Source organism: Budorcas taxicolor, chromosome 3, assembly GCF_023091745.1.
Source record: "Budorcas taxicolor isolate Tak-1 chromosome 3, Takin1.1, whole genome shotgun sequence".
NCBI classification, from domain to species: Eukaryota; Metazoa; Chordata; class Mammalia; order Artiodactyla; family Bovidae; genus Budorcas; species Budorcas taxicolor.
Genome location: NC_068912.1, coordinates 86,756,866 through 86,771,006, shown reverse-complemented (window position 1 = coordinate 86,771,006; position 14,141 = coordinate 86,756,866). Strand labels below are relative to the sequence as shown.

The 14,141-nt window shown below is 39.8% G+C and overlaps 1 protein-coding gene across 7 annotated transcripts in view; it reads left to right on the top strand.

The window, feature by feature from the left end:
- Positions 1-14,141, top strand: part of FGGY (FGGY carbohydrate kinase domain containing) — a 501,197-nt gene that overhangs the window by 77,472 nt on the left and 409,584 nt on the right. For all 7 annotated transcript variants that reach the window (XR_008199109.1, XM_052636858.1, XM_052636853.1 and 4 more), the window contains exon 5: positions 816-904. Coding sequence is in view for 6 of the 7 variants with exons in the window: in XM_052636858.1 (XP_052492818.1) it covers positions 816-904 (89 nt within the window). In the remaining variant the exon portion in view is untranslated. The remainder of the gene's footprint in view (positions 1-815; positions 905-14,141) is intronic.

Here is a 14,141-nt window from a genome sequence, read left to right as displayed (position 1 = left end):
TACTTGTGAGGTGATAGGGGTTGTGTGACAGCCAGATCCCCCCCCCACCCCCGCCGCGAGATCGTGGATGGCCTCCCTAGGGAAGGGTGGATCTGTGGATCTGGTTAACCGAAAGGGGCAGGGCGGTGTGGACCCTGGGAGGGAACAAGGTGGTAAGTGAGGAAGGAGAGTTCCAGACACAGGTGGCGGACAAAAGAAAAAGCCCAGTGGTAAGGAAAAAAAAAAAAAAATCTGGCCAGATTGGCAATGTGGAAGAAACTGGAAGCAACAAATATTTTTAAAAGGTATAAGGATAGGTTGATTCAGTACCATTCTGTCTGGCTTAGATTGGAAGTTCGTTGTGGACAAGGGGCGTTCATTCCTGTTGTTTTTGGAACCTGTTAGCGTGGGGAGACGTTTTCATGGCAGGACACATCACATTTCATCAGGAAGTTTCCTCGTGTGATTTTTCTCCCCAGTTCCCAGCTGTTCAGCTTTGAAGTCTTTTTATATGTCTTGAAATGTATCCCCTTGCCCTTCACTGGAAAGATGGATTGCGTACCCTTGCAAAGTGTACTTCTTCCCACTCCAGGTTGGCAAAGAGGAATAAAAGGGAAATTATAGTCATTTTTGGAAGGATCAATAATTGCCAGTTTTTCTTTCTTGGGTACTGCTTGTATACTCCCCTCCCCACCACCACTTCCCAGCCCCTGCACAGATGTTTTCTTGGGCATTGTTGGCTATGCTTTTGTTTTGAAAATTTTGAAACATTATTGAGAGGAGAGGAGGAGAAAAAATAGCCGGTAATTGATTCTAATATATATTTAATTTGGCAGAACTTGCGAGAGACTTGCTGGGATAAGGCGGGACATTTCTTTGATCTCCCAGACTTCTTATCGTGGAAGGCAACAGGTGTCACAGCACGGTATGTTAATTACAAGTTGGATTTTATTTGTGTTCATCCATTCTTGGGTGTCTGTATATATATTGCTTTCTTAACTCGCTTTGACTGGATGTACTGTTTGGACATCTGCATGTGATTTTGCATACTTGAAACATCTTGAATCCATCTTCCACCTCCACTGCACATGCCCAAACACCATTGTTTTTATGAGGCCTGGAATGTGTGTATCCAAGGTGAAGACCATTCATTAAAATTGGACACATTTAAAGGAGATGTGAATAGTCTGTTGTGAAATGTGACTATTTTTCCAAAGCCACTTTTTTACATGATGAAGAAAAGAAACATTTTAGGCCCCTAAAATTAAGGCAAGAGATACATTTTTTTAAGGAAGCTGATTTTAACTTTGACTAGATTGGTGTTAATGAAGCTATTTTGCTTTTTGTATCAATGTACCTGAATCATCCAATAGGATAAAGGTATGTATGTTGAAATCAATAGTATATCTCAATAAATTTTGAATGTTATACATAAGTCATGTGCTATCTGGCACACACCTTACAATTTAAAAAAATACTCAGTGTGTTGCAGCTGCTAGAGTAAACAGAGTGGATGTGTGCACAGATGTGCATATATTTGGACAGATAGGACATGAACTCTCAAAGCATGCAAACCTGTTGTCATCTTGACCTCAAATTTCAGGGGATGCACAAGGGCAGGAGTCTTCTTATCTTGGAAATGACTCGTAATTGCATGTAAGAAAGAAGATCATTTCCCAAAGGACAGATAAACCTGCTTCAGTGTGTATATTTAGGTGCATCTTAAGTTCCTCTCTTTTAAATCTTCTCCATTTTCCTTTTTATTTAACTAATGAGAAGCGGGGACGGGGAGTCTCATCTTCCCTGTGTTCTTTCCGTTTGTCTCATTTTGTATGATGTGGAATTTCCCAGTGGAGAGTTGATGGGAGTATAGTAGTTCATTCAGCAGCAGGGCCTTCCAGAAAGTAGAAGATACTTTTCACAAGCACTTTATTCATTTTGTTGACTGTTCTCCCTTCCTGTTCGTGAAATGCTAAAGTAGAGGGGATTCACATGCATATAAAAATGGCCTTGGCAAACCTCAGGTACCCACCTTTCTCTGGGGAGAGGGCTCTGGAGGAGTGGTCTGAACTTGACCCCAGAATGTGCAATTAGTCACCATCATCTTGTTACCATCAGTGAGGAGCGGGGTTTGGGTGAATGTCTCATCTGGACCTTTCTCTTTTGTTGTGATATTGGTTGTCCACAGTTATTTCAGGAAGGACCTTCCTCTAGTTTTTTTCCCCCTATTTTTGTGCAGTAGTGAAGGAAATGTTTTGATTAATTTAGCCAAATGGACCTAGAAGTCAAAGCAGTGCTAATAGGGTGGGTATCAGCAACAATCCGTTAGCCTGCAAGCCTTGAGGACTTAAAGGCAGAACTAAAGACGGCAGAGGACCTCAGTTTTCCTTTTCTTTCCTTGGGTGTTAATCAGTCCAGTATAGTGATGTCTTCCTGGGTTTTGTTGTTGTTGTTGTTTTTATTTAAGCTTTTTTATTTTGTATTGGAGTATAGCTGATTAATAATGTTGTGATAGTTTCAGGTGTATAACGGAGTGACTCAGCCATACATATACATGTATCCATTCTCTCCCAAACTCCCCTGCCATCCAGGCTACCACATGTCATTGAGCAGAATTTTCTCTGCTGTACACTAGGTCCTTGTTGATTATTTTAACTGTCAATTCCAAGCTCCCTAACTATCCCTTGTTTTTTTTTCTGATGGTGTTAGATTGTCCACCCCCCCATTTCCAAGCGTCTGATGTCATGTTAAGACACCAGGAAGCTTGCTTTTGAAATTAGATCTGGCTCAGATAGATGTAAATGCTGTGGCATGCATACATGCTGTGGAGTTACAGTGTAACTTATCCTCAGTTCTGCCACACAGGAGTTTGGTGACCATGGGCGTGGCCTTCCCTTGTTTGTATCTCTCTTCTCTTATCTATAAAATGTACCTTGCGAGCCTATTGGCAAAGTCCTGTTAAAACAGTTCTTTCCAAACTAGCCTGCTTATGGGAATCAGCTGGATCATTCAAAGCCCACATCTCCAGGACTTCCAGTTTTAAACCTGCTGAATCAGAATCTCCATGGGATACCTGAGAATATGTGTGATTAACAAGGGCCCCAGGTGGTTATATGGTCAGGTAAGTTGGGACAACAGTGCCTAGCGTACATGGAAGTAATATGTGATGGTAAATTGGTTCATTCCTGTTAGGGATTAGAAGTGTTTTAAAGAGTCAAATTAATTTGGTGAATTTAAAAATGGACAACTTCTGGTTGGCTTATCAGAACATGCTTGGGGGCTTCTGTTGCCCACCCGTGACGATCTGAAACCCTGAGGATGCAGAAAGATTAGTGCTCAGAAATGACTTACTGACTAGTCCAGTCATTCCTGCCATTTTTTTCTTGACTGAGACACTCATGACTCATTCTACTTAGTATGAATTTGCAGACCCCTCCCCTGGCCTTTGCCAGTACTTGCCAGCACCTTCAGAGGCCCCTCTTCCAGCTTCCCTCTCCTGAAAAGCTGAGCCGCAGACCTTGGACCCTAGGCATCACATTCCTCTTGTTAAGACAGTTGCCCTCTCCCTGGCACATGTCTCTCTTATATCTGTCTTTACTATTGTTTCTTCAAACTCTTCTTTCTTTCTTTGCTATTTCAACTTGCATGATCAGGGTGAAACAGGAAACCACTGAGCTTTCTCAATTATAAACATAATTGGGGGAATGACAGTACTTACTCCATGGAGTTATTGTATGGACTGACTGAATGAGGTGACAGAAAAACTTCTGACACAGCGCTGGGAAAGTTTTTGAAAGAATTAGCAATTTTATTTAGTTTTCTTTATCAATTTTGGCAGGGAATCTTTGCATTAAGTTTCTGGCATAGCAGAGAGGAACCCTTGTAGTCAGGGGACCTGGGTTCAGTGTCTCTGCCATGTACTGTCTGTGAGAAACTGGAGAAAATTACTACTAATCCCCCCAACTCAAATTCAGGTCCTCATCTGGACATCCGATCAGAGTTAGAGGTACTGTGGCTAAAATGTGTAGCACATAGGATTTAAAGAACTCACAGTTCTTGTAATGAAAATTCCCCATTGTCTGTCCATCTTCTAGAATAAGGAAGATGAGGATCTGTGTTTGAGTATACCAATGCCAAACAAACTTTGGGCAGTGGAAAATGAACTTGGCATCCTCTGTGCCAATGAAAGTGTCAGATTTGGTGTTTATCTGGCTCTTATTGTGATTGTTTTGGGAGCTTTTGGGTAATTGGGTGCCAAAAAGGCTAGAGGGTGTTTTTTTTTTTTTCTTTTATTTTTTATTATTCTAGTGGAGTCATAGCTAAAAAGTGATCAGATTTCACCTTGTCTTAAGCCTTCAGACTTGTTTTTGGCAGTGACTGTGTAAGAAGTCGTCTTCTTCCTCCTCTTATCTGTTTTTCTCTCTTCTCGTTTGCCCTTCACCCTTTATTTATTGATATTATCCTCCAAAATATGGCAGCTACTCTTGTTTATCTGGGTCACTGAGAAAATCATCACTTTGGCCTTTGGTTAATTTGTAATTCAGTTCCAGTCTTTTCAGCATTGTTGTTTGAGTTGCTAAGTTGTGTCTCTTTTGCGACCCCATGGTCTGTAGCCTACCAGGCTCCTCTGTGCATGGAATTTTCTAGTTCAGAATACTGGATAGGTTGCCATTCGCTTCTCCAGGGGATCGTCCCAACCCAGGTATCAAACCTGTGTCTCCTGCGCCTCCTGCATTGGCAAGTGGCTTCTTCACCACTGAGCCACCAGGGAATCCCATTCTTTTCATTATATCAATGAAAATAATTATCGCTATTTCTGTTAACAATAATTTATATAACACAAGAGAAGACTCTACACACAGACATCACCAGATGGTCAACAACAAAATCAGATTGATTATATTCTTTGCAGCCAAAGATGGAGAAGCGCTATACAGTCAGCACAAACAAGACCAGGAGCTGACTGTGGGTCAGATCATGAAATCCTTATTGCCAAATTCAGACTTAAATTGAAGAAAGTAGGGAAAACCACTAGACCACTCAGGTATGACCTAAATCAAATCTCTTATGATTATACAGTGGAAGTGAGAAATAGATTTAAGGGACTAGATCTCGTAGAGTGCCTGATGAACTATGGATGGAGGTTTGTGACATTGTACAGGAGACAGGGATCAGGACCATCCCCATGGAAAAGAAATGCGAAAAAGCAAAATGGCTGTCTGGGGAGGGCTTACAAATAGCTGTGAAAAGAAGAGAAGCAAAAAGCAAAGGAGAAAAGGAAAGATACAAGCATCTGAATGCAGAGTTCCAAAGAATAGCAAGAAGAGATAAGAAAGCCTTCCTCAGCAATCAATGCAAAGAAATAGAAGAAAACAACAGAATGGGAAAGACTAGAAATCTCTTCGAGATACCAAAGGAACATTTCATGCAAAGATAGGCTCGATAAAGGACAGAAATGTTATGGACCTAAGAGAAGCCGAAGATATGAAGAAGAGGTGGCAAGAATACACAGAAGAACTTTACAAAAAAGATCTTCACGACCCAAATAATCATGATGGTGTGATCACTCACCTAGAGCCACACATCCTGGAATGTGAAGTCAAGTGGGCCTTAGAAAGCATCACTACAAACAAAGCTAGTGGAGGTGATGGAATTCCACTTGAGCTGTTTCAAATCCTAAATGATGATGCTGTGAAAGTGCTGCACTCAATATGCCAGAAAATTTGGAAAACTCAGCAGTGGCCACAAGACTGGAAAAGGTCAGTTTTCATTCCAATCCCAAAGAAAGGTAAGGCCAAAAGATGCTCAAACTACCGCACAATTGCACTCATCTCACATGCTAGTAAAGTAATGCTCAAAATTCTCCAAGCCAGGCTTCAGTAATATGTGAACCGAGAACTTCCAGATGTTCAAGCTGGTTGTAGAGAAGGCAGAGGAACCAGAGATCAAATTGCCAACATCTGCTGGATCATCAAAAAAGCAACAGTTCCAGAAAAACATCTATTTCTGTTTTATTGACTATGCCAAAGCCTTTGACTGTGTGGATCACAATCAACTGTGGAAAATTCTGAAAGAGATGGGAATACCAGACCACCTAACCTGCCTCTTGAGAAACCTATATGCAGGTCAGGAAGCAACAGTTAGAACTGGACATGGAACAACAGACTGGTTCCAAAGAGGAAAAGGAGTACATCAAGGCTGTATATTGTCACCCTACTTATTTAACTTATATCCAGAGTACATCATGAGAGTCGCTTGGCTGGAAGAATCACAAGCTGGAATCAAGATTGCTGGGAGAAATATCAATAACCTCAGATATGCAGATGACACCACCCTTATGGCAGAAAGTGAAGAGGAACTAAAAAGCCTCTTGATGAAAGTGAAAGAGGAGAATGAAAAATTTGGCTTAAAGCTCAACATTCAGAAAACGAAGATCATGGCATCTGGTCCCATCACTTCATGGGAAATAGATGGGGAAACAGTAGAAACAGGGTCAGATTTTATTTTTTTTGAGCTCCAAAATCACTGCAGATGGTGACTGCAGCCATGAAATTAAAAGACGCTTACTCCTTGGAAGAAAAGTTATGATCAACCTAGATAGTATATTCAAAAGCAGAGACATTACTTTGCCGACTAAGGTCCATCTAGTCAAGGCTATGGTTTTTCCAGTGGTCATGTATGGATGTGAGAGTTGGACTGTGAAGAAGGCTGAGTGCTGAAGAATGATGCTTTTGTACTGTGGTATTGGAGAAGACTCTTGAGAGTCCCTTGGACTGCAAGGAGATCTAACCAGTCCATTCTGAAAGAGATGAACCCTGGGATTTCTTTGGAAGGACTGATGCTAAAGCTGAAACTCCAATACTTTGGCCACCTTATGCGAAGAGTTGACTCATTGGAAAAGACTCTGAAGATGGGAGGGATTGGGGGCAGGAGGAGAAGGGGATGACTGAGGATGAGATGGCTGGATGGCATCATGGACTCGATGGACGTGAGTCTGAGTGAACTCCGTGAGATGGTGATGAACAGGGAGGCCCGGCGTGCTGCGATTCATGGGGTCGCAAAGAGTCGGACATGACTGAGCGATGGAACTGAACATAAAGTTTAGAATGTCATAAGAACTATATGGTTCTCCTTAATTACCAACAGATATGTTTGCAAACTTCCTAGTCACGAAAGAAAAATTGAGAATATAATCAAGATGAACTGAGTGAACCAATGAGAACCCAGCTGCTGTTCAGGAGTAGAGCTGCTTCTAACACTGGGATCTGAGAGAAGTTCCTCCTGGATTATCAGGGATTAGAAATACTTGTATGCTGTCTATAAGTATGTCCTTTTAAATCCAATTATAATTTCAAGTAGGCTTTATGTTAAACTAATTCTAGATTTACAGGAAATTTGTGAAGATAGTATGAGGGTTCCGATATACTTGACACCCAGTTTCCCTTATTATTAACATCGTATGTTAGTGTGATACATTCATAAACAGTTGATGAAGCAGTGTTGCCATATTATTATTAACTAAATTCTGTACCTAGTCATATGTCTTTAGCTTTTACCTAATGGGCTTTCTTTTTTTAATTCCAAGATCCGATTTTGGATACCACATACATGTAATCATATCTCCTTAATCTCTTCGTGACTTTGACAATTTCTCCACTTTCTCTGTTTTTGATGACCTTGATGGTTTCCAAGAGTGGTTATATATAATGTAGCATGTCCCTCTAATGTAATTTGTTTGATGTTTATCTCCTGATGAGACATGAGTAGTATGTTTTTGGAAGACTACAGTGCCATTTTCTGTTGAGTACTGTTATTATCATATCCTGTCATGTCATATCATATATCATATCACATCATATATCAAGGGTATGTACTGTTAGTATGATATCAGTGTTGATGTTGACCTTGATCTTGCGGCTGAGGTATCGTTTACCAGGTTTCTCCAATGTAAAGTTACTCCTTTCCTCTTCCTGTCTTGTACTTTTTGGAAAGATATCACCATTCACAGTTCACAGCAAGGAGTAGAAAGGAGTTATGCTCTATTTTCTTAAGGATAGAGCTATCTACATAAATTACTTTGAATTTTCACAGGAGATTTATCCTCAATTCATTTGTTTTCATTGCTTAGGACTAAAAGAAATGATGACCAGGTTCCTTATGCACAAGAGACTGTTTGGTTAGTTTGCTTTAGAAGTTATATGTTAGAATTTCTGAGACTTTTCTATGGCATGTGGGAAACCAGGACTAAGCTTCTAGAATCTCAGGTTTATTTTTCCTTACATTTTGTATATGTTATAATTACTTCTCTCCCCCCTCAGTTCAGTTCAGATTAGTCGCTCAGTCATGTCCGACTCTTGCCTACTACAATGTAAAATTCTGTGAAGGTTGTCGGTAAATATTTTCTACTTTAAGAGATGAATTTATGTTCTTTAGAACTGTAATCTTTTTAAAATTGCATTTATTGTCTGGATTTGCATGGTTCTCTATGTTTGGGGTTGAGGGATATCAATATATTGTTATTTTCCTTATGGTTATTTGCTAATCTGTTAGGAGAAGATTCTGGCAGGTTATTGATCCACATCTATAGTCATTTTCCAAGTATAATCTCCAAGATTTCAAAAATTTAGTAAAATTATTTAGACTGTTATTACTGTGTTTCATTTATTAAACTGTAAATCTGCCTTGCACAATTTATTTTACTCATTATTGTATTTTCCATATCAATAGATATTATCTGAAAACATGTTTTTGATACCTGTTTAATATTCTATCCTATATCTATATGATATATCTCTGTCAATTTTTAACCTTAAAATGATTGCTTATTTTAATGTGTATTTATATTATTAAATGTATTTATTTTTTCTTATATTTATTAACTACTTATTCTATTAAGTTATGCCAATTAACATCAATAACTATTAGTATTAGAAGTATCAATTACCTATTTATGTCAACTACTAATATTAATATTGGATTTCAGTGTTTTCTTAAATATTGTTGAGCATTCTTTTTTTTGTTTGTTTGTTCTAGTATTTCCCCCAAGGTATTATTTTTGAAACAAATTTAAAGCTACAGAAAAGTTGAGAGAATGATATATGGAACACCATATCTTTACAATAAACTACATTCACCAGTTAATTTTTTTGTTACATTGTGCTCAAAAGTGCTCTGACATGCAAATATGTGTTTATTTTGCTAAGCCATTTATAAATGGATTCCAAATACCATATTTTTCTTCATAAATTCTGCAGTGTAGTCCCCAAGAGTACTGTCCTCCTATCTAAACACAGTGCTGTTAATCATGCTTAGGACAATTAGCATTAATCCTCACTATTTTGGGCCTTCCAGGTGGTGCTAGTGGTAAAGAACCTGCTTGCCAATGCTTCCCTAATGGCTCAGATGGTAATGAATCTGCCTGCAATGAAGGGGACCAGGGTTCGATCCCTGGGTTAGGAAGATCCCCTGGAGTAGGAAATGGCAACCCACTCTAGTAATCTTGCCTGGAGGATTCCTTACAGAGGAGCCTAGCAGGCTATAGTCTGTGGGGTCACAAGAGTCGGACACAACTGAGTGACTAACACTAACAGACTCACTATGTGCATTCCCAACAGGTACCCTTTGGTTGGGGCTTTTCTGGTGGCTCAGACAGTAAAGAATCTGCCTGTGGGATCTGCCATGTGGGAGACCCTGGTTTAATCTCCCAGTAGGGAAGATCCCCTGGAGAAGGGAATGGCAACCTACTCTCGTTTCTTGTCTGGAGAATTCCATGGACAGAGGACCCTGGTGGGCTACAGTCCTTAGAGTCGTAAAGAGTCAGACATGATGGAGTAACTTACATGCACATACCTGTTGGTTAAGTGTTCAAAGTACCACTCACCTTTCCTTACCATTGGGGTTCTGACTGATAGAGACTACATAAAGAGCATATTAGCTAAATGAACAATGAACACCTACCTCGTAATTTTAGAAAATACTCATTAACTTCTAATATGTAGAGCTTCTAGTATACTGGATGGATAAAGCAACTCGGAAGTGAGGCTAAAGCAGCAACCACATATGCAGGTATATGTGTACTTCTATGGAGGAAGGCTGGCCTGGTATGCCAACCAGTTGCCATCAAGTCAAGTAACTGAGTCAGCAACATGAATGCAGATGCTGCTCAGGTGTGCTTTCTTGAAGCCAAGGCACCCTGGTTGCACCTGGTCATAGAGAGCAACGTTGTGGGCTCCATGTTATCTAAGAATGGCATCTTTAACGCAGTGACCCCTTAAAACATGGCTTAATATATTCCAGTATCACAACAGTCAGATGCATTTCCCTTACCCTCTTGGAGAAAATTAAGTCAGGGGCTGGGGTGCAAAGTCAGCTGTGCTTCCTCTGGTGTTGCTCTCAGTGTGGAGAGCCAGTGGGTAGCCATCGCATGCTCCCCAGGGTCCAAGACAGCAGTGTGGGAGGAAGGAGGGAGAGACTTCTACGATAATAGCTGCCTCTGGTGACGTGCCTGCTGTCCACATCCCTTCCTTAGTACTTGATGTCCTGATCAGCTCTCTCATTGCATATCTAAGATAAGATTTGATTAAAAAAAAACTTCATTGTGAAAGAATTCATATACTGTACAAGTCACTCATTTATATAGGCCAGTGCTTTTGATAGATTATTTTATGAGTTATAATAGCTAAATATTTACAGCATACAATTTACCATTTAAGCCATTTTAAGTATACAGTTCAATAGCATTAATTACATTCATGGTGTTGAACAGCTGTTACCACTATCTCCAGAACTTGTTACTCAAATACAAATTCTAACCATTAAGTAACAACTCCCAGTTCATTCCTTCCCTCTCTCCTTGTTAATGTCCAACCTACTTTCTGTCTTTATGAATTTGCCTATTATAGAAATCTCATGTAAGTAGGATTTTCTATGTCTGGCTTATCAATAATGCTTTCAGTATTCATCCATGTTGTAATGTATAAGAATTTCCTTCCTTTTTATGGCTGAATGATATTCCATTATATACATGCACTGCATTTTGCTTTTCCATTAATCTGTTGGTGGACCCTTGATGGATAATTGGGTCGTTTCTTCCTTTTGGCTATAATGAATAATGCTACCAGGAATATTGGTATATATTTTTGAGTCTCTTCTTTCAGTTCTTTTTGGTATTTAACTAGGAGTTTAATTGCTGGGTCACATGGCAATCCCTTGTTTAGCTTTCTGAGGACCCACTGAACTTTTCCATAGCAATTGCATCATTCAGTATTCCTACCAGCAACGTGTAAGGATTCTGATTTCTCTACATCTTCACCAACATTTGTTTTTGTGTTTTTTTTAATTATAGCTACTCTCATAAGTGCAAAATGGATTCTCATTGTTGTTAATGACTTGATTTTTTTTTTTTTTTTTTTTTGGTTAGCAATATATTGAATTAAAGGAAAACTGATTGGATTTAGGTCATTTTAGAGGTAACATTTTTTGGCCATAACTTGGTTGAAACTTGACAAGGATTGTAGAGGTAGTATCATAAAATTAAAGAATTCTGGGGAAAATATCATTTATTTCTGATATGATTGATGCAAAAACTCTTTGATTTGCATTGTTTTATGGTTGTGTTCTCAGAACAACAGTATAAAACATTTCTTCTAGGTTCTATGAAAAATTATTCAGCCATCCTTTTGCATCAGCTTATTTTTCAGTATCTTTATAATAGTGCTGAGAAATGGCCTGTAAATATTAGATTTCCTTTATCCTTATTTTTTGGGGAAAAAAAAGAGTTCTCTCACTCTTACAGAGGAAACATGATCCTTATCTCTTCACTGATGAGTAATAGAAATAATAGAAAGTTTAAAATCACAGTGGTCTGAGCACATAAGTGTTCATTCTCTTCTGTAAATATATCCAGATGTATAGTCTTGGGCTACTTTGAAAGTCCCATGAAGTCATCAAGGACACTAATTGTTTTGGCATTTTTACTTCACTATTTTTGGGCCTGACTTCTGTCCTCAAAGACATCTCATGACTTTGAGACCTCAAAATGGCTGCTGGAGTAGAGACTTTTCAGCCCACATTTCATGTATCAGGAAGAAAGAAGGTTCAGTTCAGTTCAGTTCAGTCACTCAGTCGTGTCCAACTCTTTGTGACCCCATGAATTGCAGCATGCCAGGCCTCCCTGTCCATCACCAACTCCTGGAGTTCACTCAGATTCATGTCCATCGAGTCGGTGATGCCATCCAGCCATCTCATCCTGGGTCGTCCCCTTCTCCTCCTGCCCCCAACCCCTCCCATCTTCAGAGTCTTTTCCAATGAGTCAACTCTTTGCATGAGGTGGCCAAAGTACTGGAGCTTCAGCTTTAGCATCAGTCCTTCCAAAGAACACCCAGGATTGATCTCTTTTAGAATGGACTGGTTGGATCTCCTTGCAGTCCAAGGGACTCTCAAGAGTCTTCTCTAACACCACAGTTCAAAAGCATCAATTCTTCGGTGCTCAGCTTTCTTCACAGTCCAACTCTCACATCCATACATGACCACAGGAAAAACCATAGCCTTGACTAGATGGACCTTTGTTGGCAAAGTAATGTCTCTGCTTTTGAATATGCTATCTAGGTTGGTCATCACTTTCCTTCCAAGGAGTAAGCGTCTTTTAATTTCATGGCTGCAGTCATCTGCAGTGATTTTGGAGCCCCCCAAAATAAAGTCTGACCCTGTTTCTACTGTTTCCCCATCTATTTCCCATGAAGTGATGGGACCAGATGCCATGATCTTAGTTTTCTGAATGTTGAGCTTTAAGCCAACTTTTCCCTCTCCTCTTTCACTTTCATCAAGAGGCTTTTTAGTTCCTCTTCACTTTCTGCCATAAGGGTGGTGTCATCTGCATATCTGAGGTTATTGATATTTCTCCCAGCAATCTTGATTCCAGCTTGTGCTTCTTCTAGCCCAGTTTCTCATGATGTACTCTGGATATAAGTTAAATAAGCAGGGTGACAACATACAGCCTTGATGTACTCCTTTTCCTATTTGGAACCAGTGTGTTCTTCCATGTCCAGTTGTAACTGTTGCTTTCTGACTTGCATATAGGTTTCTCAAGAGGCAGGTCAGGTGGTCTGGTATTCCCATCTCTCTCAGAATTTTCCACAGTTTCTTGTGATCCACACAGTCAAAGGCTTTGGCATAGTCAATAAAGCAGAAATAGATGTTTTTCTGGAACTCTCTTGCTTTTTCCATGATCCAGCAGATGTTGGCACTTTATCTCTGGTTCCTTTGCCTTTTCTAAAACCAGGTTGAACATCTGGAAGTTCACGGTTCACGCATTGCTGAAAGAAGGTTGGAGGTGCATAAAAAGGATGTGCACACCTGAGTCAGCCTTTTTAAAGAGCGTTCTTTGAAGATCTGCATAATACTTTTGCTTGCATATCATTGGTTTATGCTCGCATGCAGCTAGACTGGAGCCAGATAAAGTTGAATGCCTTGTGACTTGAGTGAAATTGTTTCTCTTACTACTAAAGAAAAAGGGAGAATTAATGCTGAGCAAGTAAAAAGACAATCACAAATTGTAATTTCTCCATAAATATTAATTGATATCCCAGATTCTGATTTATAAGCCTTCTATGATAGTGACAGAGAGAAGGGTCAGCATGGTAGAGGTCATAGAGGAGGTGATATAAGTCTGAAACAACCTTAGCTTACAGTTTCCTTCATCTGTCCGTTCATTCACTTATTTTTTGTGTATATATTAATAGACCACCTAAGAGGCCTTCTCTGTCTTGTCCAACAGTAGTAGGTAGGTACACAATTATTTAAACTGTACAAATTCATGTAAAGGCTGGAGCCAAATACTCCTTAGCTCAAAGTTTTGCTCTGCCATTGATCAGCTGGGTGAACTTAGATAAGTTATGTAATCCTTCTTAGTCCCAGGTTCCCTTTTTGGTTGGTGCTGGTGCTGCTGCTGCTAAGTCATTTCAGTCGTGTCCGACTCCGTGTGACCCCATAGACGGCAGCCCACTAGGCTCCTCCGTCCACAGAACTCTCCAGGCAAGAATACTGGAGTGGGTTGCCAGCTCCTTCTCCTTTTTTGGTTAAAGAGGGACAAAAACTTCATGGCTTGTTTTAGGGAGAAAATGGAGCACTGTGGTGAAACCTGTACAGAAAGTGCACACAAGTTT